The sequence below is a fragment of the Gorilla gorilla genome, chromosome 2 (genome assembly GCF_029281585.2).
Source record: "Gorilla gorilla gorilla isolate KB3781 chromosome 2, NHGRI_mGorGor1-v2.1_pri, whole genome shotgun sequence".
NCBI classification, from domain to species: domain Eukaryota; kingdom Metazoa; phylum Chordata; class Mammalia; order Primates; family Hominidae; genus Gorilla; species Gorilla gorilla.
In genome coordinates, this window is record NC_086017.1 from 52635610 (window position 1) to 52657813 (window position 22204).

Below are 22204 nucleotides of genomic sequence, written 5' to 3' on the forward strand. Positions count from 1 at the left end.
TGATTTACTTCTGGGTGTCTCTCCCCCGAGACTCCCAGCAATGTCCACATGCCATACAACAGTCCCATTGGGTGCATGTAGAATGGGGCTGTTCCTAAGGGCAAAACACAGTGTGATGACAAGGCCCCAAGGTTGTGGGGCACATGAGTTGTGGCTAGGAATGCCCTGGACCAACACTGGGAGCCGAGCTCTCAGGTGAGGGGGACCCAGTCATAAATGAGGCCTGGCCCCAGTCCCCACCCCATGCAGGCCTATGGGAGAGATCCCTGGGTGCCATGTGTTACCGTTTCTGCAGGACAGTGACAAACTCGGTGAGCCGGTCACGCTCCACCTCGGCAGCCTGCCAGAGGGCCTTGATCTCTGTCACTTGTGCCTGCCAGCCTTTTTGTTCTGGGGAGTCCGAGAACCTGGGACCAGGGTGGAGGGCAGAGGGCAGAGGTCATCCGAGGCCTAGAAATAACACTAACCCCTGTGATGGTTGGAGGGACTAGAAGGACATTCAGGGCGAATGTCAGCCAGAGCAAAGGAAGCAAACCCAGCCCTCTAGGTCCTCCCCTGCTGGCTTCTTTGCCCACCATTCCTGGTCCTGCTGAAGTCCCTAGGCTCCAAAGCTGAATCTACCAGAACTAGAGTTACACTGGTACCTCTGTCCATCCAAGCCCTGTGGGGGCCTGGAATTAGTCTGGTGCTGTGGCAGGTGGCTCTTGGGGACCTGGGGTGCCCTGGGTATCTGTGTGGCCTTTGGGGCCTGGCTGCCCTACCCAGTGTCAGGTGTGCCCAGTCTCTGTGTCCCTGCCAGTCTCTCCCAGCCCTCCTGCATCTTCTGGCTTGGTCCCCAAGCCCAGCCCACTTTCCTGGAGCCTGTGCATTTGGCTTTGTGACTTGTTCAATTTTCTCCAGCCCTAAGCCAACCCATCACTGCTTCCCTCTTACCACTGGGCCTGCCTACCAGCCCCTTACCTGCTAGCTGGAGCCAGGACAGAAGGTAAACTCTGCCCCCCCAACTTCAACCCCCCAGAGCCCACATGTGAGTTCCAAGCTGCTCTCCGCTGTGCCCCCACTTTTCCCAGTGAGACCCTGAGCTTACTTTTCTAGCAGTACAGGGCATAGGGAAGGCTGCAGAGCTGGGCAGTGTCCTGAAAACTGGGCTGGGGCATGTGATCCTGAGGGCTGACTTCTCTGTGGTCTTGGGCAGGTCTCTTCCCCTCTCTTGGCCCCAGTTCCCCCACTAAACATTGAGAGGGGTGGTTTAGATGGGCTCCGAGAACTGCAGACCCCTCTGTGACTCCTAAATATGCTCTAAGGCCTTGCTGCTACAAGTGATCTCTGAATCGGTGGCTCTGGCATCTCCTAGCAGCTTGTTAGAAATGCAGAATCCCAGGCTTTACCCCAGACCTGCTGAATCAGAACCCGCACTTGACCTGGCTGATCAGCAGGGGCTCTGTGTGTGCACTGCAGTTTGGAAAGCCCCATTCATCTCCCCAGTTTAGAATGTGGGAAGAGGAGGAGCAGGAGCAAAAGGCCGATTCTTCACTCTGCCCTCCTCCCAGGCACCCCACCAGAGTCACCTGAAGGGAATGGGTTCAAACCATGCCAGCCCGAATAGACATACTCTCTGGGATCACTCTGCCCTGTGAATTCCTGTCCTGTCACCTGTGGGAGGGGACTGTAAGCTCCATGAGGGTAGGGCCCACACATGATCGAGTTTAGTAAGTATTTGTATGTTGTGGAAGAAACAAGCCTGACAACCAGCAGTCTGGGCAGCCAAGGCACACAGCAGCTCCTGTATTTCTGTGTGGCGCAGAGGTCACAGCCACACAGGCCTGGAAGGGACTCGAAGGGGTCATCTTGTCCATCTTCCTGCTCTCTTTACTGTGACTAAAACCTCAGAGAGGCAGAGCCTCCCCATTCTCCCTGTGCTGTGACAAGACCTCCCACCCTAAGGAGTGTGGCACATACCTTGTGGCTCAGTGTCAGCCCACTCTCCCCAAGTGTCTTTGTGACCCCAGCCTGATGGGTGGGGCAGCTTTGGCCCACAGACCCTATGCTGCCAAGTGTCAGCAGCATGCTGTCCCCCACTTTTCGGGGATAGCAGCCCAGAGAAGGACCAGTTTGCCTGGAGCCACAGAGATGAGGGACTGGGGCCACTTGGAGGCTTTGCCTGGAACCTGAGCTGACCTGCCTGAGGGGTCAGGGTGGGGAGTGCTGACACCAGGAGCATGGCTCCAGTGGACAGTGGGCAGGGCTCGGGACAGGGCTTAGAGGCAGGACAATGCTGTCCTTTGTCTATGGGCTGGCAGTAGGAACAAAGGGCCCATTTACACCCTCTGGCTTGATTCTATCAACAAAGAAGGGACCCAAGGGCTGAGGGGATATCAGTGGGAACCCATATCATGTGAAATTCTCCCCTTAGAGGCTGATTCTCAATGAGCAAGAGAAGATGAGGGAAGGTGCTAGAAGCCAGGCCCAGGAAGGTTCCTCAGGTTAATTCTCAGGTAGCAGGTAGGAACCCTAGCCTGGGAGTCAGAGGCCAAGATTCTAGTTCTGAAGCTGCTTACTCTATCATCTTGGACAGGACTTCCCTGATCCTCCCTGTCTTTATGTAACCTTGGAAGAGTCCCTGGGCTTTGCCTGGCCTCAGTTTCCCCTCCTTTTAATGGGATGGCAATACTGGTTGAGCAATCAAGAATGGGAAAAAACTGTGAGAGTCCGGGGGTCGGGGGTCCATACCTAGGTGAGGTCCTGTGGGGACTGGGCAGGGAAGGCCTCGTGAGAGCAGATTCCACCAGTGTGTGGCCCAGGCTGGTCACAGAGCTGTGTAAAGGCGGAAGGGGCCCATCAGCCTGGGAAGGCAGACCAGGCCCTACTGGGCCTCACCTCTGCATGTGAGGTGGAGCAGTGGCCAGCAGGGGTCCAGGAAACCCTTGCAGCAGTCCTGTGGATTTGCTGCCCTTCTTTCCAGAACTCTTGTTTGTTCAAAATGAGACAGAACAGGAGACACCAGAGCCTTGAACAACCCAACACGGGTCTGTTTGAGGGCCCCAGGGGCAGAAAACTTTTGAGGCCAGCTCAGAGAGGCTCTTACAGAGAGCTGCAACCAGCATGCTCTTGAAGTGATAAAATCTGGGCCTAACCGGCTCATTTCTGCAGACGCAGAGCTAATGTCATAGGAGAGGCCCACGTATTGGAAGAACAACAGCATAGTCATCTTAAAATTGCACCCGTGGCTTCCCATCAGAGGTAGCAAGAAACAACCTTTCTTCTGAATAATTAATGTTCACTTTCCAACCCCTCCCTCCCATTGTTTTCTTACCGAGAAGATCCAAGCCTGCCAACATGATCGCCTGCTGAGGCCGGGGACTTGGTCAGGCCTGGGTCCTCCAGGAACTGGGTATAGGCAGGGCTGACCTCGCGACCACTGGACCCCTCACCCACTCCTTTATTCCGAAGATACTGTAGGAACAGATGTGGGTTCCATCCTCAGGGCTTTGGCTCAGAGGCCTAGAGAAGGCAGGAGGGGACCTTGGCTTGATTTCGGGGCTTTCAGAGGATATGAAAGAGGCTTCTTTTCAGGAGTGAAAAGCGAGGCCTGTTTGGTGAAGGCACTACTTGCATGATAATGACATCTAATAATGCCTCTCTTCAGAAAGAAAGCTACATGGTGTGAGGACGGTGACTGGGCCAGGAAGCTGTTCTACATTCAGGTTCCAGAGGGAGGTGCACGGCCCTGCATGCGGGGCAGGTCAGAGACTGACGTCTCTGAGTGGGTCCACTTCTCCAGGCGGCCCCACCCACATGTGGTTGAACACCAGGTGTGACTTGAGGCCAGCTGCCTTCCTCAGCTGGAACACCCGGACCTTCCAGACACCTGCAGCCAGAGAGGCTGGCAGGGACTCAGTGAGGGCAGGCAGCCTTGGGTGGAGGCTAAGCCTGCCAGGCCCCCACCCCTCCCTCAACCCCTTCCTCTTCTGGATACCTGCTGGGGCTGGACTGGACAGGAACATTAGAGGACCCCCAGCAGGAGGTCAGGCCACCAGAGTGGACAACCGGTGTAAGCCCCTAACAACCTGGCTTGTCCCCCAGCCCCACCCATTTTGAGAAAACTCGAAACGTGTGCCGACTTAAGTCTGGTGGGTAATGCTTGGCCCCCATTCAGCTGGTGACCTCGGAGGTAGGAACAGTCTTCTCCTGTGTGCCTGGAGAAAGGACAGTGGTGAGGTGAAGATGCTGGAATCTTCCCCTTCAGACTTCCCTCCCCAGTGAGCCAGGATGGGGAGCAGGGTGAGTCCCCATTCACTGCCGTATGTGCTCTGTTCCCAGACTTCCTCGTGCCCCCAGGCTCCCCTTCAGCCTCACAGCACTATGTCACAGCCAGTCCTGGGGCCCCAGGCTACCCTGGCCTGTGGGAATAGAGGCTACAGGACAAACCAGGCTGGTCAGCCAATGCCAGACTGAGGCAGGGCCGAGGGGCTCTTGGGCTCTCACCTCTGAACAAACCACGGATCCCCAGAAACAAAGAGCAGGGCTGCTTTGCAACATGCCTTTGGCTGAGCCAGTCAATTTCCCAGTGGGCCAGAGGCTGCAAGGCTCCTTTGTCACTGGGAGACCTGCATGCCTGTCAAGAAATTCTCCCCAAGGACACCACTCAGCCCCACAACCACCCCAGGGAGGTGAAGGTGCCTGACTCCTAGCAGCCCCAAGCTGTGCCCTCAAGGCACCTGCCAAGACAAAATATCTTTACAAGCTCATGCCTTAGACAAGCATTTATTGAGCATCTACTGTGTGCTTGCTGCAGTGCCAGGCACTGAGGCACCACGGTCTGTGCTCCCTTACAGAGAGTGCAGGGGAGAAAACAGGAAAATGACTACACAGTGTGAGAGAAGTTTGGTTTGGGGATGCATAGGGAGTTAGGAGAGTGCCTAGGAGGGGAACACAACACAGAACAGGGGTCTCGGGGCTTCCTGGAGGAGCTCCTGACTAGGTAAGACCTAAAGGCTGAGGGGCAGCTGGCCAGACCGAGGCCGTGGGGGAGGAGGGGAGGGAGTGTGCTTCACGCTGCGCGTAGCCCTGGAGTGCGGAGCAAGCAGGAGCTGAATGGTGCCTGGGTAGCAGAGTGTAGGGAAAGGGGAGGGGTGAAGAGAAGATGCAGGAGGGGTGGCAGCAAGAGTTAGTCACATGGTGCCTAGAAGCTGAATGAAGTGTGGCTTTCCTTCTCTCATCCTGCTGCTGGAGCTACTGCCACCATCTTGAATCCTGAGGATAAGGCCACAGCTGGGGATGGGAGAGGGTAAACTGGAAGGTGCCTGGGTCCTTGAGAACCAGGTGAGGTCGAGGGTGACAGTAAGCCATGAACAGATTTTAAGTAGAGCAAGGACACAATCAGGTTTGTGTGCAGAATGGGTTGGGGAGCCAGATAGAAGCAGGTGGCCAAAGTGGAGCCAGGAAGGATGAAGTCTGGCCTGAGCTAAGGCAAGTGGAAAGAAGTGGAAGGAGCTGGATGGACTTGCCCGGCTTGAAAATGGGTTTGGGCGCTGTGCCAGTGCCCTACTCACGTGCACATTGAGTTGTCCGATCTCCATCTCCAGCTGTCGCACTTTGGCCTCCCGCTCAGCTACCATGGCCTGCAGCTGGGCGACTAGGCTGTTGCTCCGCTGAGCCTCGCTGTTCAGTTGCTGGTCCAGGTGGTGCTGGGACACTCGCGTTTTCTCCTCCTGCAGACTCAGGCTGCCTAGGATCTCCTGTAGCTGCTTCAGCTGGTCCTGGGGGGCCAGGCAGGAGGGCAGGTGAAGTCAGTCATGGCCCTTTGGGCCGGGGAGGACAAGAACAGACTGCCTCCCTCACCCCAAAGCAGCCTGCAGGAACCTAACAGTGGGATCCTGTTCCCTCGAGAGGCAGGAACACCTTCCTTGCCTGCCATCAGGGGATGTTGAATCAGGCAGGTGGGGACCATGTTCTTTTCCTGTCCTCAACTTCCTTCTCTGAGTTTGGGGCCAAGAAGATCCAAGGGGCTCTCAGACAACAGAAAGTAGATCAGATGGTGACTCCTCACCCGGTGGGGGAGATATTTAGCTAAAAGGAAAGCCTGATCCTGCTTGGCTGGGAGACTGCCCTTGGAGGCAGTACCTGGACCCCTGCCAGGGATCCACCTGACTGAAGCCTCATCCCAAGGAAAAGCCCTCAAGGAGACTCCTGGGCAAAGGCTTCCTGCCTGGGGCCAACAGAAAGGACAATGTCAGTGATTTGGAACAGGTGGGGGCTGTTGTCTTCACCTCAGAGTGGAGGAAACTGAGGCCCAGAGAGCCCAAGGGCATATTGCTGGTGAATAGCATGACTGGGACTAGTTTGCAGCTCTCATCATGCCACCTTCAATGACAAAGAATGGTGACATGCAGGGACCTCAGAGGACATCCAGCCCTGCGACTTATTTTTAAAACTGGCTGCTGAGCCTCAGAGGGGATGCGACTGGCCTATGGTCACACAGTGAGATACTGACAGAGGCAGGCCTAGATTTCAGGTCTTCTGTGCCCCGCCCACCACCCTATCATGTAAAGTGATCATGAACTAAGGTAGGTGCCTGAGCCAGCACCCCCCAAACACCCCAGCCAAGCCAGACATGATCACCTCCCCGGGCCTGCAGGCACAACTTGGAATCTGACACCAAACTTTGGTGCCTCGGGTCCCACAGAAAAAAGTCCAAGCTGCAGGGTTAGGAAAGCAGTATGGCCTTACTAATCAAGGAAGTTTTTGTTTTTGTTGTTGTTGTTTTATACATAAGTTGTAGGGTACATGTGCACAATGTGCAGGTTTGATATATAGGTATACATATGCCACGTTGGTTTGCTGCACCCATCAACTCATCATTTACATTAGGTATTTCTCCTAATGCTATCCCTCCCCCAGCCCCCCACCCACCGACAGGCCCTGGTGTGTGATGTTCCCCGCCCTGTGTCCAAGTGATCTCATTGTTCAATTCCCACCTATGAGTGAGAACATGTGGTGTTTGGTTTTCTGTCCTTGTGATAGTTTGCTGAGAATGACGGTTTCCAGCTTCATCCATGTCCCTGCAAAGGACATGAACTCATCCTTTTTTATGGCTGCATATTATTCCATGGTGTATATGTGCCACATTTTCTTAATCCAGTCTATTACTGATGGACATTTGGGTTGGTTCCAAGTCTTTGCTATTGTGGATAGTGCCGCAGTAAACACACGTGTGCATGCGTCTTTATAGTAGCATGATTTATAATCCTTTGGGTATATACCCAGTAATGGGATTGCTGGATCAAATGGTATTTCTAGTTCTAGATCCTTGAGGAATCGCCACACTGTCTTCCACAATGGTTGAACTAGTTGACAGTCCCACCAACAGTGTAAAAGCATTCCTATTTCTCCACATCCTCTCCAGCATGTTTTTCCTGACTTTTTAATGATTGCCATTCTAACTGGTGTGAGATGGTATCTCATTGTGATTTTGATTTGCATTTCTCTGATGACAAGTGATGATTAGCATTTTTTCAAGTGTCTGTTGGCTGCACAGATGTCTTCTTTTGAGAAGCGTCTGTTCATATTCTTTGCCCACTTTTTGATGGGGTTGTTTTTTTCTTGTAAATTTGTTTGAGTTCTTTGTAGATTCTGGATATTAGCCCTTTGTCAGATGGGTAGATTGCAAAAATTTTCTCCCATTCTGTAGGTTGCCTGTTCACTCTGATGGTAGTTTCTTTTGCCATGCAGAAGCTCTTTAGTTTAATTAGATCCCATTTGTCTATTTTGGCTTTTGTTGCCATTGCTTTTGGTGTTTTAGTCATGAAGTCCTTGCCCATGCCTATGTCCTGAATGGTATTTCCTAGCTTTTCTTCTAGGGTTTTTATGGTCTTAGGTCTAACATTTAAGTCTTTAATCCATCTTGAATTAATTTTTGTATAAGGTGTAAGGAAGGGATCCGGTTTCAGCTTTCTACATATGGCTAGCCAGTTTTCCCAGCACCACTTATTAAATAGGGAATCCTTCCCCCATTTCTTGTTTTTGTCAGGTTTGTCAAAGATCAGATGGTTGTAGATGTGTGGTGTTATTTCTGAGGCCTCTGTTCTGTTCCATTGGTCTATATATCTGTTTTGGTACCAGTACCATGCTGTTTTGGTTACTGTAGCCTTGTGGTATAGTTTGAAGTCAGGTACTGTGATCCCTCCAGCTTTGTTCTTTTTGCTTAGGATTGTCTTGGCAATGCGGGCTCTTTTTTGATTCCATATGAACTTTAAAGTAGTTTTTTCCAATTCTGTGAAGAAAGTCATTGGTAGCTTGATGGGGATGGCACTGAATCTATAAATTACTTTGGGCAGTATGGCCATTTTCATGATATTGACTCTTCCTATCCATGAGCATGGAATATTCTTCCATTTGTTTGTGTCCTCTTTTATTTCATTGAGCAGTGGTTTGTAGTTCTCCTTGAAGAGGTTCTTCACATCCCTTTTAAGTTGGATTCCTAGGTATTTTATTCTCTTTGAAGCAATTGTGAATGGGAGTTCACTCATGATTTGACTCTCTGTTTGTCTGTTACTGGTGTATAGGAATGCTTGGGATTTTTGCACATTGATTTTGTATCCTGAGACTCCTGAAGTTGCTTATCAGCTTAAGGAGATTTTGGGCTGAGATGATGGGGTTTTCTAAATATACAATCATGTCATCTGCAAACAGGAACAATTTGACTTCCTCATTTCCTATTTGAATACCCTTTATTTCTTTCTCTTGCCTGATCGCCCTGGCCAGAACTTCCAACACTATGTTGAATAGGAGTGGTGAGAGAGGGCATCCTTATCCTGTGCTGGTTTTCAAAGGGAATGCTTCCAGTTTTTGCCCATTCAGTATGATATTGGCTGTGGGTTTGTCATAAATAGCTCTTATTATTTTGAGATACGTTTAATCCAGGAAGTTTTTATAGTCAGATAAACCTGCTTTGAACTCAGTTGTATGGTCTTAGATGAGTTATCTAATGAATTTGAGTCTTAGTTTCCCCATCTGTGAAGTGGGATTAAAATATATGATCCTAGAAGTTATCTTAGGGACTAAGCATTATAACATGCCCAGAAGAGGAAGGGTTCTGTGCCACTGCAGAGATAAGAACTGGTACTGGCTCCTCTCGTCCCTTTCAATCCTTGCTGAAAAATAACCCAGGGTATAATCCCACCTCCTTCCCCCAATACATTTCTGTCTCTTTTGGGGTCCATAGGCCCAGTGCCTTGTGTCTGGTGCTGCTCCATCACAGCCCCCTACCTGCCCTCAGGCAGCCTCCCTGAGCTGCTCCTGTCCCTGGGGCAGGGCTTTGGTACTGGGGGCCATCTGGAGGCAACAGGCTTTGGGGTTACACAGGTGGCATTGAGGGGTGAGTGAGGGCTCACTCTGGCCATGGCTGGGGCCCATCCTTTGGGGAACCACCCCTGGCTCTTGCCCTGCCTGAGTGGTGGGGCCATACCATGAGGGCGTCGATGAGCTCGTCATCATGCCGGCCCTTCTCCACCAGGGTTCCCATCTGACTCTTGAGGGTCTTCATCTCACTTGACAGCAGCTTGTTCCGAGACCTCATGCCCTCGAACTTCTTTTTTAGCTCTTCAAGCTCTCTCTGGAGGGCATCCCGCTCACTGGCAAGTTTCTGTAATTAGAAAGTGAGGGCATGGGCAGCAGGGCTGTGTGGGACCTTGGCCACATCTGCTCCCTGGCTCCTACTCAATGGCAAGGCCCGGGGTTGGGGGTGGGGGTGCTTGTTGAATGCCACAGAGCAAGTCACTAGAGCCAGGGCCCTGACTCCCAGCCCAGGCCTCTCAGGGATATCAGGTGGCCAGCAGCCTCCCACCCTTCCCCAGCACATGACAGCACTAACGCATGACAGCACTCCTAACCTCAGCCTGAGACACAGGCTTCCTAGCACATGAGAGGAAAGCCGCCAGCCAACTGCGTGTGTCCTCCAGAGAGCACAGCCAGTCCTACCCCTAAGCCCCTCCCCAAGCAGGGGAAAAGAGAAAAGCCATACTTTAGAAAAAGAGTGCTGGGCTAGGTTCCAACTGCAGCACCTTGCACCACCAGGAGCTAGAATGAGAAAGGAGGCTCTTTTCTCCCACTTCCTCCATGATCATTTGGCACAACCCCTGACAGCACCTTGCTTTGTCAGCTACCAACTGGAAACTCACATGCAGCACACATCTTCAGAGTCTCTCATTCAATCATCCCTTCATTCTCGAGGGTTTCCTGAGGGCCTACTATGGGTTTCCTGAGGTTTCCTACTATGGTTTCCTGAGGGCCTACTATGTGCTTAGTATTGTTATAGATGCTGGGGGACAGCAAAAAGCAAAACAGTCGTTGTCCTCAAGGAGCTGATAATCCTAATGGAGGAGACAGATAATGTCAAATAGTGACAAATGCTAATTTGAAAGTAGGAAACAGGAATAGCGAGAAGGATATGGTCAGGTAAGGCCTTTCTGAAAAGGTGGCATCTGAGCAGAGACTGAAGGAGATGAAGGGAAGAGCAAAGGCCCTGGGGTAGAAGGTGTGTGGCTGGAGCACAGTGAGTGAAGGGGCAGAGGTTAGATTAGGCAAACCCATAAAGACAAGATGGAGACATTGAGGAGGAGCTTGGGCAGTGGGTGACATCACCTGCTTGATCCTGAGGGTGAATTGTTGCTGGAAAAGTATTTTCATATCCTTGATGAAGTGAATTATAGAAATGCAAAACAAGTAAAACATGAATCTATAGGACACAAGCCCTTTGCAGGGAGGCAGCCATTACTCACCTGCTGCTCTCCTGCCTACACACTCCAGGCTCTTATGGGTGCCTGCCAGAGGGAATGCATGCAGGAAGCTGTTTCCTTCCACCCGCTATTGCAGCTTATGGTCAGCCCAACTGTTCAACATAATCTGTTCTACACTAACATGTAAGTTCAAGCTAGGTGCATTTCAAACCCAACATTTCCAAATCTCAACTCCCTTTCTCTTCTTGAACCCACCCTGTCTCCCTTACCCACCCACTATACTCCCTAGAAGTCCTTTATAACTCTTCCTCCTCGTCTCTCTTCCAAGTCCAATCAGTCCTTGAGCCCTAGAAAGTCTGTCCTCACTGTCCCAGGTGTCTGGCCCTTCCATGACAGTCCACTATCTTGGCAAAGATCTTTGGTCATGTCTCCAGGATTACTATTCTGCCTTCCATTCCTCTTCCAACCCATTCCTCCTCTTGCTCCAACCATGTGACCTTTCCAAAATGCACAGCTGACCACCTCCCTCCACAACTTAAAACCCTTTGGTGGGCTGGGCAAATGGCTCACACCTGTAATCCCAGCACTTTGTGAGGCCGAGGCAGGTGGATCACCTGAGGTTAGGAATTCGAGACCAGCCTGACCAACATAGTGAAACCCTGTCTCTACTAAATATATAAAAATTAGCCGGGCGTGGTGGCAGGTGCCTGTAATCCCAGCTACTTGGGAGGCTGAGGCAGGAGAATCACTTGAACCCCGGAGGCGGAGGTTGCAGTAAGCCAAGATCACACCATTGCACTCCAGCCTGGGCAACAGAGCGAGACTCCATCTAAAAAAAAACAAAAACCGTTTGGTGGTTCTCCACAGCCTTCAAGATACAGGCCAAAAGTCCTGGCTGGCATACAAAGCCCAGCAGGCCCTGTCCACTTCTGTGGTCTCACTGTTTCCCTCCTCACAGCTGATGGTCTACAGCGCTGGGAGGTGCAATGTGGTCATGGTTACAGCATTCCTAACACAGGGCCTAACGCAGCGTTGGTGCTCACAGGCAAAAGTCTCCAGATGAAAAGGCAAGTCCTCGTTGTTAGGTAGCTCACTGCCAGGGCCACTACGTGGGCCTGTTGTATGGCCTGCCTGCACCTCTTCATGCTGCTTCTGTTACCTTCTTTAAAGTGGCCCTACTCTCTACTCTCATTGCAAGTTTGGGGAGGCTAACTCATCCCCTCAAACCTTGGGGCGGGTGTCTGAAGCTTGACCAATCAAAACACCCTGTACTCTTGGCTACAGTGATGGGCTCAAGGATAGTCACATAACCCAGGCTAGACCAAAGACACTCAATTCTGGGACTTTGTTGGAACTATTGGGAAAGAGAAACCCTTTGTCTGTAGAGGCTGCATTGGAGGAGAGAAGCTGGGACTACCCAGGGTCCTTGTGGAAGAGAGTGAAGCCAACCCAGGAGTAGGTGCTGAGAGCAAGGCCCCGATCTGCACCTGAAGCTAGGCCACCTCTGGATTGTTCGTTTACATGGGCCAATGACTTCTCTTTGTTGCTTAAACCTGGTAGAGTTAGAGTTCTGACACTCCCAATGCAGCCAGTGAGATGCGGCCCCTGGTGTTGAGTCCAGCCTGCCCACCTCTTTCATCAGCCTAGAACTTTCCCCCTTTAAGCCCCATCTAACCCTATCATACTTCTGGGGCCATGACCCTCCCCCTCTCCCTTTTACAATGAGAATTTCAGGGACAGCACCTCCAAAACAGCCAGGATGGGGCCACGAAAAGTTCATTAAATGGGCTCACAGTGAGGTCCCAGTCAGGCAGCTCAGGTTGGTTTGACAGGACATGAGGAACATGCAGAGGTGACCCAGGTCCCCAGGTGTCTCCTGCCTAGAAGGGGTGGCTCAGACTTCTGACCACATGTGCCTCAGAGCCCTTGCAGACACCATCATGATCTCTCGTTCCCACATGCCCGGCTGACCTCCTCAGGCACACGTTACCTCCAAGCCTTCCTGTTTTTCCCTTTCCAGGCTGCGGATCCTCAGCAGGTTTTTCTCCTGTGCCGACAGCTTCCTTGGGTCTGGATAGACAGACAACTCATCACTGGCTGTTCCTGCAGACTGGCTCCGGGCCTGGCCCAATTGCTTCTCAAGCTCTTGAACCTGAGGATGGTAAAACTCGTCGTTCCACAATAGGTCTGCTGCCAGCCTCTTCTACTCAGAAGTGTGATAGGAGACCCCATAGACTGAAGATGGAACCACCTCTCTAGATGGCTGTGGTAGCCCCATCTGAGGAGGACTGGGGTGGGGGACAATCTGAGCTGGCATCTTGAGCAACACATTGGAAGACACCAAGGAAGTTCAGCTTAGAAAAATGGTGAATGAGAAAAATCACCCTATCTCTGAGGGGCTGTTGGAGGCTGGAAAGCAGACCTGTGGCCCCAGGAACCAGGGACGGATAGGATGGCAGGTCTCAGTTCAAGAAAGAATATTTATTTATTTATTTATTTATTTATTTATTTATTTATTTATTTATTTTAGAGACAGGGTCTTGCTCTGTTGCCCCGACTGGAGTGCAGTGGTGCAATCATGGCTCACTGTAACCTCTGCCTCCCGGGCTCAAGCAATCCTCCCAGCTCAGCCTCCTAAGCAGCTGGGACCATAGGCACAGGCAACTGTGCCTGGATAATTTTATATGTATATATATATATATATATATATATATATACACACACACACACAAATATATATATATAAATATATATATAAAAAATTTGGTAGAGACGGGGTTTCACCATGTTGCCCAGGCTGGTCTTGAACTCCTGGGCTCGAGAGATCTGCCCACCTCAGCCTCCCAAAGTGCTGGGCAAGGAGGAACTTTCTAACAGACAGACCACCTAAGACTGGGTGGGCTTCTCGGAAGATGGCAGTCACTTACAGGAGATACTGCAGAGGGGAAGGCAGGGTTTGGAAACAGAGAGACCGCCTCAAAGCCTCACAGACTGTGTGACTGCGCACAGGTAACTCTCTGAATCTCAGTTCCCTCCTCTGTAAGATGGGCCTAAGAGTACACCCTGCGTAACACTGTTATAAGGATTCAGTATTGTGAAGTTGTCTGAGCCTGGGAATCCTCTGAGGTTCTTCTTGGACTGAAATCTTGGTGCTTACTCCAGATCAACAAACTACAGTTCTAGGGGAAGGGACATGGAACCTGCATTTTAAATGCTACAGGTTATTTTTAGGATTAGGTAACTTTGCAAAATCCCAGGATGGTCTAGGTGAAGCTGTCAACACAGCCTGGCACATGTGGGCCTTCAGCAAGTGGCAGCTAGATGTCATCCCACAGAACAATGCCCTTATCACCCTTATAACGCTAGGGTAGAAGCAGACAACTCCTAGGGTCCTTCTGACCCTGGTTTCCCTGTCAACACAACCAAATGACAAAACAATGTCGGTAAACTTGAGCCAGGAAAGGAAGCACAATTCGCTAGGCTCCCTGGCAAAGGGCAGGAGCACAGCTTTGAAGGCACCCACCAGTGCCCTCGTGTGGCGCTGTGAGGCAATTTCATTTAATCATTAAAGAATACTGTTACCTTTAAGAATTTGACATACAGGGCCTGGCGTGGTGGCTCATGCCTGTAATCCCAGCACTTTGGCAAGCCGAGGCGGGCGGATCACGAGGTCAGGAGATCGAGACCATCCTGGCTAACACAGTGAAACCCCGTCTCTACTAAAAATACAAAAAATTAGCCGGGCGTGGTGGCGGGCACCTGTAGTCTCAGCTACTCAGGAGGCTGAGGCAGGAGAATGGCGTGAACCCGGGAGGCGGAGCTTTCAGTGAGCTGAGATCGCACCACTGCACTCCAGCCTGGGTGATAGAGCGAGACTCCGTCTCAAAAAAAAAAAAAAAAAAAATAGAATTTGACATGTAACTTAATGACAATAAGAAGTAAGTTGTTTTGTGCTTATTATGGTCAGGCACTGTCCTAGGTGCTTTACAAATGTTATTTTATGTTACCCCATTTCACAGGTGTGAAGATGAAGACATAGGAAGATGAAGGGGTTTGCCCAAGGTCAGAGTTGGCAGACCGGTGGCCAAACGTAAACTCAGGTCTCTTGAACCCCAAGGCCATGCACTATCATCTATTAGCTTCTTGGAGTTTTTCCCCCTTTATGTTGGCTTCAAGGATCCCATGGGAGACACTGAAGATAAAAGCCACTGTGACCCTCAAAGTCCCTGGGAACAAGGGTGATATGCTTGGCAAATGGTGGAAGTCATACACTTTCTCACATGTTTCTCAGTTTGAAGGGACAAAGGGAAAAGAACCACACCTAACTTTTATACAGTGCTTCCTCCATGCCAGGCCCTGTGCTGAGCATTTTACAAGTATTGACTCAATTCTCCCAACAATCCTGTGGGGTAGGCATCGTTATTATCCCCATTATACAGATGAGGAAACTGAGGCACAGAGCTAAAGGAACTTGCTTAAGGTCACACAGCTGGTGAGTGGAGAGCTGGGATTTAAATCTGAGCAGTGTGGCTCCAGAGCCCCTGCTGTTAGCTGCTTTTGGTATGCTCCAAAATATTCAGACAATAAAGAGGGAGACAAGGCTAAATTTTTATTGGGTAATTAAACTTTCAAAAGACTACAAGCATCTGGACAAAACTGGAAAAAGCTTACAATTACAACAGTCACGCAAATTTACATAAACTAGGAAAAAAAAAGATGCCTGGAGTAAAATAAATCAAACCAAAGGCGTTGGCATTTGTTAAGCTCCAGTGCCTGGCATGTGCTAAGTGTTATATAAGAGCTTGTTCATTAAATAACAAATTAAAATCAGGCTGGTTGGCGAGAAGGTAAAACAACAACCCCGCACGAGTGCACTGTGAGACCTAAAGGCCTTTTTTGGGTACTGTGTGCTTAGGTCTCTAAGGGGGTCAGGGCAGCTCTTTCTGGGGCGTTTTAAATCCTTTGTTCAGGCCAGGAGAAGTCTGATGACTCACTCACCTTGCTCTGCAAAACAAGAATTTGTTGAGCCCGACCCCTCCAGGTCCCTGGCGAGGATAGGAGCTGCTGAATGTTGACGTCTTCCCCAACCTCTCTGGCCAAAACCTGAAATAAGTCAGGGCCTTCAGTGTGGCCAAAAGAGAGGGCTCCACCAGACCCTGATGCTGCTACATATTTAGAAGCATATTCAGAAGCAGCCTTCACCTACACGATCTTCTTCCCATCTCAGAGCATAGCCCTCAAAGGTCAGTTTTCCATGTCCCAAGGGCAGCTCTCCCTGGGAAAGTAGTAAACCCATCATCCCTGGCATTTCTTGGCAATGCTTAGAGCAGCCAAGAAACTGCCAGCAATGCCCAGATAGGGCCCCTTGCTCTTGACATATTCTGGGATGACTGAACCACAAAGCTGACCAACTCCTGCTTCCTTAACCCACTCACCTGTCACCTAGTGCTGGGCTAATTCTAGCTATAGGAAGTACATCGCCACAGGACCCTGGCCTTTGTGAAAACCCACGGACAAGTGGACCTCTGAGTGCAGCAAAAGGTGGGCTACTGAATGTCAGTTGGGGTGCTGTAGTCCAAGAAGGGCCCAGCTTTGCGGTTGTTGAAGTGCAGCACTCAGGCCCAACCTCAAGGCTTTGAGGCAGAAACAATACGCTCCAGCTTGTGACCTGGGCCCCTCTGAAGCCTGTCACAGAAACCCGATCCAGCGTACCAAGTCTCTGGCGCTTGTTTCCACAATAGAACACTGTTTTGGAAATCTTGGCCAGTCTGAGTGGTTCCAGCAGGGAAGACAAATGCCAGAGAATTCGCTATGTAAATAAAAATAAATAACGAACCAGCTGGGCCTGTGTCCCAAGTCTGAGCATTTTCCTTTGAAAGGGTCCTTTAATACACAAGTAACCTATTCATTTTCTGTTACAGATAGCAGAGCAGAAGGCAGGTGTTGGCAGGCTTTCAAGTTAAGTAAGGGTGACATTAAGGGGAGACCCAGGATCTACTGGGGCACAAGTAGTGCAGGGAAGGCTTAATGGACTCTCCCTGGGTGGACAGTGCTGTCCTCCTCAGTCTAGAGCTGGGCAGGCACCACAAGGGCATGTATGCTGCGGGGGTGGGGGTGGCAGGCTCAGGTAGCCAGCGACTCTGCCCACCAAATGGTTATGGACCAAGGGCTGGTGGGAGGAAGGACTGGAACTGGAGCCTGACCCAGAGCAAGCAGTGTGCTCAAGGGACTGAGCACTCACGGCTCCAGAATGGAATCCACTGTGCCAGCCATGCTCTTCCCAAGTCCAGCCCCAGCCACACAAGAAGCCCCAAGCCCTGGCTCTGAAAGACCTTCTGTGCCATCCGCAGCTCCTGCTTCACAGACTGGATCTGGTTGCGGAGGTCACTCATCTTCAAGTTGGTGGCCGCCAGCCTGTCCTGCAGGGCCTTCACCTCTGGGGTCTCCAGCTGGTTGGGAAGGACAGGAGAGAAAGTAGTCATTTATTGCCTACATGGGAATAGTAATCATAGCCCCCATTTATCCAAGTCTGTGCCAGGAACTGTGCTAAGTGTTTGACATGGAAGAACTCATTTAATCCTCATAAACCCCTGTGAGGTAGGTTCTCTTGTAAGCCCCTTATAGATGCAAAATGGAGGGTGGTGGAAGGTAAGTCCTCTACTTGAGCTACCTGGTTAATAAAGGTGGAACCTGGATTTGAATCCTGGCAGCTTAACTTTGGGACTGAGCTTTTTGCAGAGTGTTGCACACACACATGTGGGTGTATGCCTTACCCTAGAGGTGAAGCATCTGGAGGAAGCGGCAGGCTCCACGCCTCCCAGACACTTCCTGGGTGTGGACCCACTGCGGTGCTCAGAGACTGGCATCACAGCTAATCCATCTTCACTCAGAATAAAGAGGAAACCATGTTATTCCCAGAAGGCAAGCCCAGCGTGGCAGGAGAGCCATGGCATCCTAATTCAGGATCTGCCTCTCCCAGAATCGTCAGCTTGGGCCTTGGTCTTTTGACAGCTGAGGGGCCTTGGGCTCTCTTTCCTAGCAGTGACCACTGAATAGAAATAAGGACCCATTTTAATTTCCAAATGCTCATCTCTGTGGCTTGAAGAACTACAGCAACCATGAAAACTGCCTGCTGAAACTCTTAGCAATGTTTTTTTTTTTAACCCAATGTTTTATTTAAACTATCTGGATGGAAATTTTTCTTAAATGGGCTTACTACTTCTCTGTCTTCAATAGACACTCCTATGACTCATAGATATTTGACAAAGGGACCTTCAAGGTCAGCCCATTTAAACCCCTTCCATAATGATGAAAATAAGGCCCAGAGAGGGGAGGTAATTTGCCTTCAGGCATACAGCTGGTTGGTGTGACACAGGTGGGATGAGAAAGAACACTCGTCCTTCCCCTGCCCTGGCTGACTCTTCCAATTTAAGCTGCTGTTAATGCTGGGCATTGTGGCCACAGGAACGTTGGTTGTCAGGCTGAGCATCCCATCAGGCAATGACGCTGAGGCCCTCTGCTGCTGCCCCAACAGGGCAAAGCAGCTGAACTTCAGGAAGCAGGGCTGGTACTACAGTGGCTTTGTGACCTTTCTCTAGCAGGCACAAACAAAATCTCCTCTGAATGCTAGTGTGAAAGACAGATCCAAGTATACTGGGTCCGGGAAGTTCCATGGACCCCAGAGGCTCTGGGCAGCCCAGCTGAAAACCACTGGCCAAAGAAACTAGACATGAACACCTGGTCCAGAAACTCTGGCCTCATCCAGTGTCCTCATCTATGGAATGAGTATACAAATACTTTCCTGCTCTGCTTCCTCAGAGCACCACCATCAGTCTAAAGAGAACAGCCAACGTGAACAGAATGTGCCAACTCAGAACTTATATGAAACATAATCTCAGCTCACTGCAACCTCCGCCCCCGCCGGGTTGAAGCGATTCTCCTGCCTCAGCCTCCCGAGTAGCTGGGATTACAGGTGCCCACCACCATGCCTGGCTAATTTTTGTATATTTTTTAGTAGAGATGGGGTTTCACCATGTTAGCCAGGCTGGTCTTGAACTCCAGACCTCAGGTGATCCACCTGCCTTGGCCTCCCAAAATGCTGGGATTACAGATGTGAGCCACCATGCCCGGTCATCCTTTTTTTTGAAGTATATTTTCTTCTGTGTTCTTCCTCCTGTCTGGCCGCCTGCCATCCCTGCGTACTCTGTTGGGTGCCTGCCTCTTCTCCTGTTGAATGTGTGGCTTTGAATCTGCCCTGGGTTGGGAAGCAACACCCCTCCACCCCCTGCCACGCCCCGCCCTGCCTGTCAGATCTCTAGTGCCATGAGCCCCAGTGGCCCTGACAGTGGGGGTGCTGAGAGCTGTAGGAGTACATGTGCTTCCATATGGCTGCAGTGACCCTGCAGCATCTCTTTGATCTGCTCAGAGCATGGAAAAAGCATACAGATTGGATCTGGCTCTAGAACCTGGGCAGTGATGCCCTGTCCAAGCCTCATTTTCTCATCTGTAAAATGGGGATATGTAATGCCAATCTCCAGGGAACCTGTGAGGGTTGCTAGGACAACGCATGTCAAGGGTGCTGTCTGGGGCAGGTCCTGATGGAGGGCAATGCTGGCAGGCCTAGCCTGGCTTGAGTGGGCAGCTGGCAAGTGGGCTGAGGGCTAGATGGTGTTCTGGAGAGGGCTGGATCAGGCCCCGTCCTCTTGGCTTAGGCAGTTGAGCTAATCCTACCTCTAAGCCATTTCAGAGTTCTTTCTGCCCAGAGTGAAATTCCACAGGCTTTGTGGGGGACCTGGGTATGGGTACGCTCCCTCCCCTACCGGAGGCTGTTTTCTTTGAGAAAACAACTAAAGCGCAGTACATGGGGAGCAGATGATGCCAACGCCACTCACATCATGGCCTCCTGAAGCCCCAAGCAGAGGGAAGGGTGTTCAGCTCCACTCTGGAATGTGCTTTGGAGGCCTAGGGTTGGAATGTGGATTGAGCCTGCAGGCCTCTGGAGTGTGGCTCGGGCTTGGGCTGCCCTGAGCAGCCTATGAGGGGAAACATTGCTTTTGCTCTCGCTCTGATCAGGAGATGCCAGGGAGAACACGTGGTGCTGATAAATTGAGACCTGCGGCCCATCACACACTCTTCTCTCAGAACCTGGAACCTCCCAGGCTCCCTGTGGCCACAGAATAAAGTCAAAACTCCTGCTCCAGCTGCCATTCAAGAGCTCCCTCTATGGGTGACTTCACCCCAGCTTTTTTGGCTTACGTTCCCCTTTTCTCCTGTGTGAGCTCTGGGCTGCAGTCAAATGTTATCCAGCTGACACTCAGTTCACCTTCCCCATCTTCCTTCTCCAGTAAGTCCAGCTCAGGGACGCCCTCCTCCGTCCCACCTTCCAGCTGCAACCTTAATGGAGGGTGGACTCCCCTGTGAGCTTAGAGCACTGGGGCCATCTCTGAAGGCCCTGTCCACATCCTGCCTTCGAATGACTTCTCATTCCTCCTCTGGGATTCTCCATAGACAGAGCCTCTGTTTTTTTGGTGGTTGTTGTAGTTGTTTGTTTGTTTGTTTTGAGACACAGTCTCACTCTGTCACCCAGGCTGGAGTGCAGTGGCGCTATCTCAGCTCACTGCAACCTCTGCCTCCCAGGTTCAAGCGATTCTCATGCCTCAGCCTCCCGAGTAGCTGGGATTACAGGCGTTCGCCACCATGCCTGGCTAATTGTTGTATTTTTACTAGAGATGGTGTTTCACCATGTTGGCCAGGCTGGTCTCGAACTCCTGGCCTCAAGTGATCCATCAGCCTCAGCCTCCCAAAGTGCTGGGATTACGGGCATGAGCCACCTCACCCGGTCGAGGCTGTATTTTTGATTCTCTGTGCCACAGGGCTTAGAAAATCCCATCAGGCTGAACAAGCAGTTTCCTATCCAGGGCAGCCCTAGTTCGGAATGTGGAGGTGCTCAATGCGTGGAATAAACCAGGGGCAGCTTAGCAGTGTCCCCTGAAGCCAGGAAAGGCCCTGAAGAATACTCAGTCCAGCCCCTGTAGAGGGCAGAGCCCCTCTTCTACTTCCCCAGCAATGAGACAGGTTTACACAAGACTACTCTTGAGGAGGCACATTCACCCCGGAACCTGAGGGCCCATCCCCGCCAGAACCTGAGGGGCCCATCACCGCACAGCGAGGACTGAATTATCCTCAAGGAAGGCACAGGGCAGTCTGACCCTGAGATGCAGGCAGCAGGGAAGATGGGGCTAGAAAACAAGCACCAAATTGGGAGTCCTGGGGCTTGGCTGCCTCTCTCACCAACTGGCCTGGCTTCCCAAGAAAACCCTTGGTGAAGCCTCCTGGAATGTTAGACTCTGATGATATTTACTATCTGATCTGGGGATAAACCAACCCACTAGGTCAGACTGACTTCCTTTCATGGAGCTGCAATTCCCACCTCTTGAGTTTCATGAACTGTCACTGGTTTAGTAAAATGGGCTCTGGGGAACAAGTCCCCATTTCCAATAGCCACTTTTACTCTGTAGATTTGGAGCTCCACGAAAGGGAAAGTGTTCATAACATGAACTGCCCCATAAAGAACAGGATTCCACTGGGCAGTAGTGAGCTCCCTGTCCCTGGAGTAAGGTGGAGTCTGGATGTGTCCCCAGTGAGGATGCTGTACAGGAGATGGCTGGGCTGACAGTGGGAGGTCAGTTGGACCAGGCCTTCCCTCTTGATCCTCAGGCTCTAGTGTTCCAGGGTTCTCAGGCTCCTCCCAGCCTTCCTTTCTGGAGACAGAGTTGGAGCTACACCCTCCATAGCTTCCGACACGACATTCTTGGCCTCAGGCCATACACTCGGTACTGTTCTCTGATGTCTGCTCTGAGGATGCAGCAATGGTAGACAATGGGCACCTGGCTCGGCAGCAGGGTTGGGGGTTGGGGGTGGACCCTGGGTAGAGGTACCTACACACCTGTGGAGGAGGGGAGGCCCAGGCCCATGGCTGCCTCACAGACTTCCCAGCACAGAAGAGAATTCATACCAATGCTCTGTCTCCCATCTGGGCCCTCGGTGGCTTGGCTCCTGCGTCGGTGGCCCCCTTGGCTGACAGCCTGGTCAGGGCTGTCTGCAGCTGAAAAAGCAAACCTCGTGCTTAATACTCTGCTCAGCGATTGTGCAGCCCAAGGAAAGCACTCTGGTGCCATTGTGTGTGTGGTTACCTATCTTGGTGGTGTGCCCTTTTAGCTCACTTTAGGATCATTAATGGCAGCATTCTCCTTTAGAAACTGCTCTGGAATGGAGAGGGTTTAATTGATTGTCTGACCCATTCCCTAATCGTACTATAAAAGTAGCCCAAGGGTTTACTAACAGCTTAATAAATAATAATGGTACACTTATAATCTGTCTCCTGAAGTTCCAACAATAGTCTAGGAGGCGGGGCAAAAAAGAATGATGGATTTCAGGTTACAGATGAACAGATGAGGCCAGAGACACCA

General features: G+C 51.1%; 1 protein-coding gene and 1 long non-coding RNA gene across 3 annotated transcripts in view; one reads left to right on the top strand and one right to left on the bottom strand.

Annotated features, from left to right (window-relative positions):
• Window positions 1-22204, bottom strand: part of CCDC13 (coiled-coil domain containing 13) — a 68014-nt gene that overhangs the window by 24960 nt on the left and 20850 nt on the right. For both annotated transcript variants that reach the window (XM_055381392.2, XM_019024034.4), the window contains 9 exons: window positions 21751-21840; window positions 17069-17185; window positions 15735-15839; window positions 12727-12888; window positions 9467-9643; window positions 5553-5759; window positions 3314-3453; window positions 2731-2814; window positions 285-407 (listed from right to left, as the gene is read on the bottom strand). In XM_055381392.2, the coding sequence (XP_055237367.2) occupies window positions 285-407; window positions 2731-2814; window positions 3314-3453; window positions 5553-5759; window positions 9467-9643; window positions 12727-12888; window positions 15735-15839; window positions 17069-17185; window positions 21751-21840 (1205 nt within the window). The remainder of the gene's footprint in view (window positions 1-284; window positions 408-2730; window positions 2815-3313; window positions 3454-5552; window positions 5760-9466; window positions 9644-12726; window positions 12889-15734; window positions 15840-17068; window positions 17186-21750; window positions 21841-22204) is intronic.
• LOC109026316 (uncharacterized) lies at window positions 2419-16586 on the top strand. Its single transcript, XR_002005319.3, has 4 exons — window positions 2419-2502; window positions 10807-10919; window positions 12757-12897; window positions 14756-16586. It is a non-coding gene; the product is annotated as an uncharacterized lncRNA (long non-coding RNA).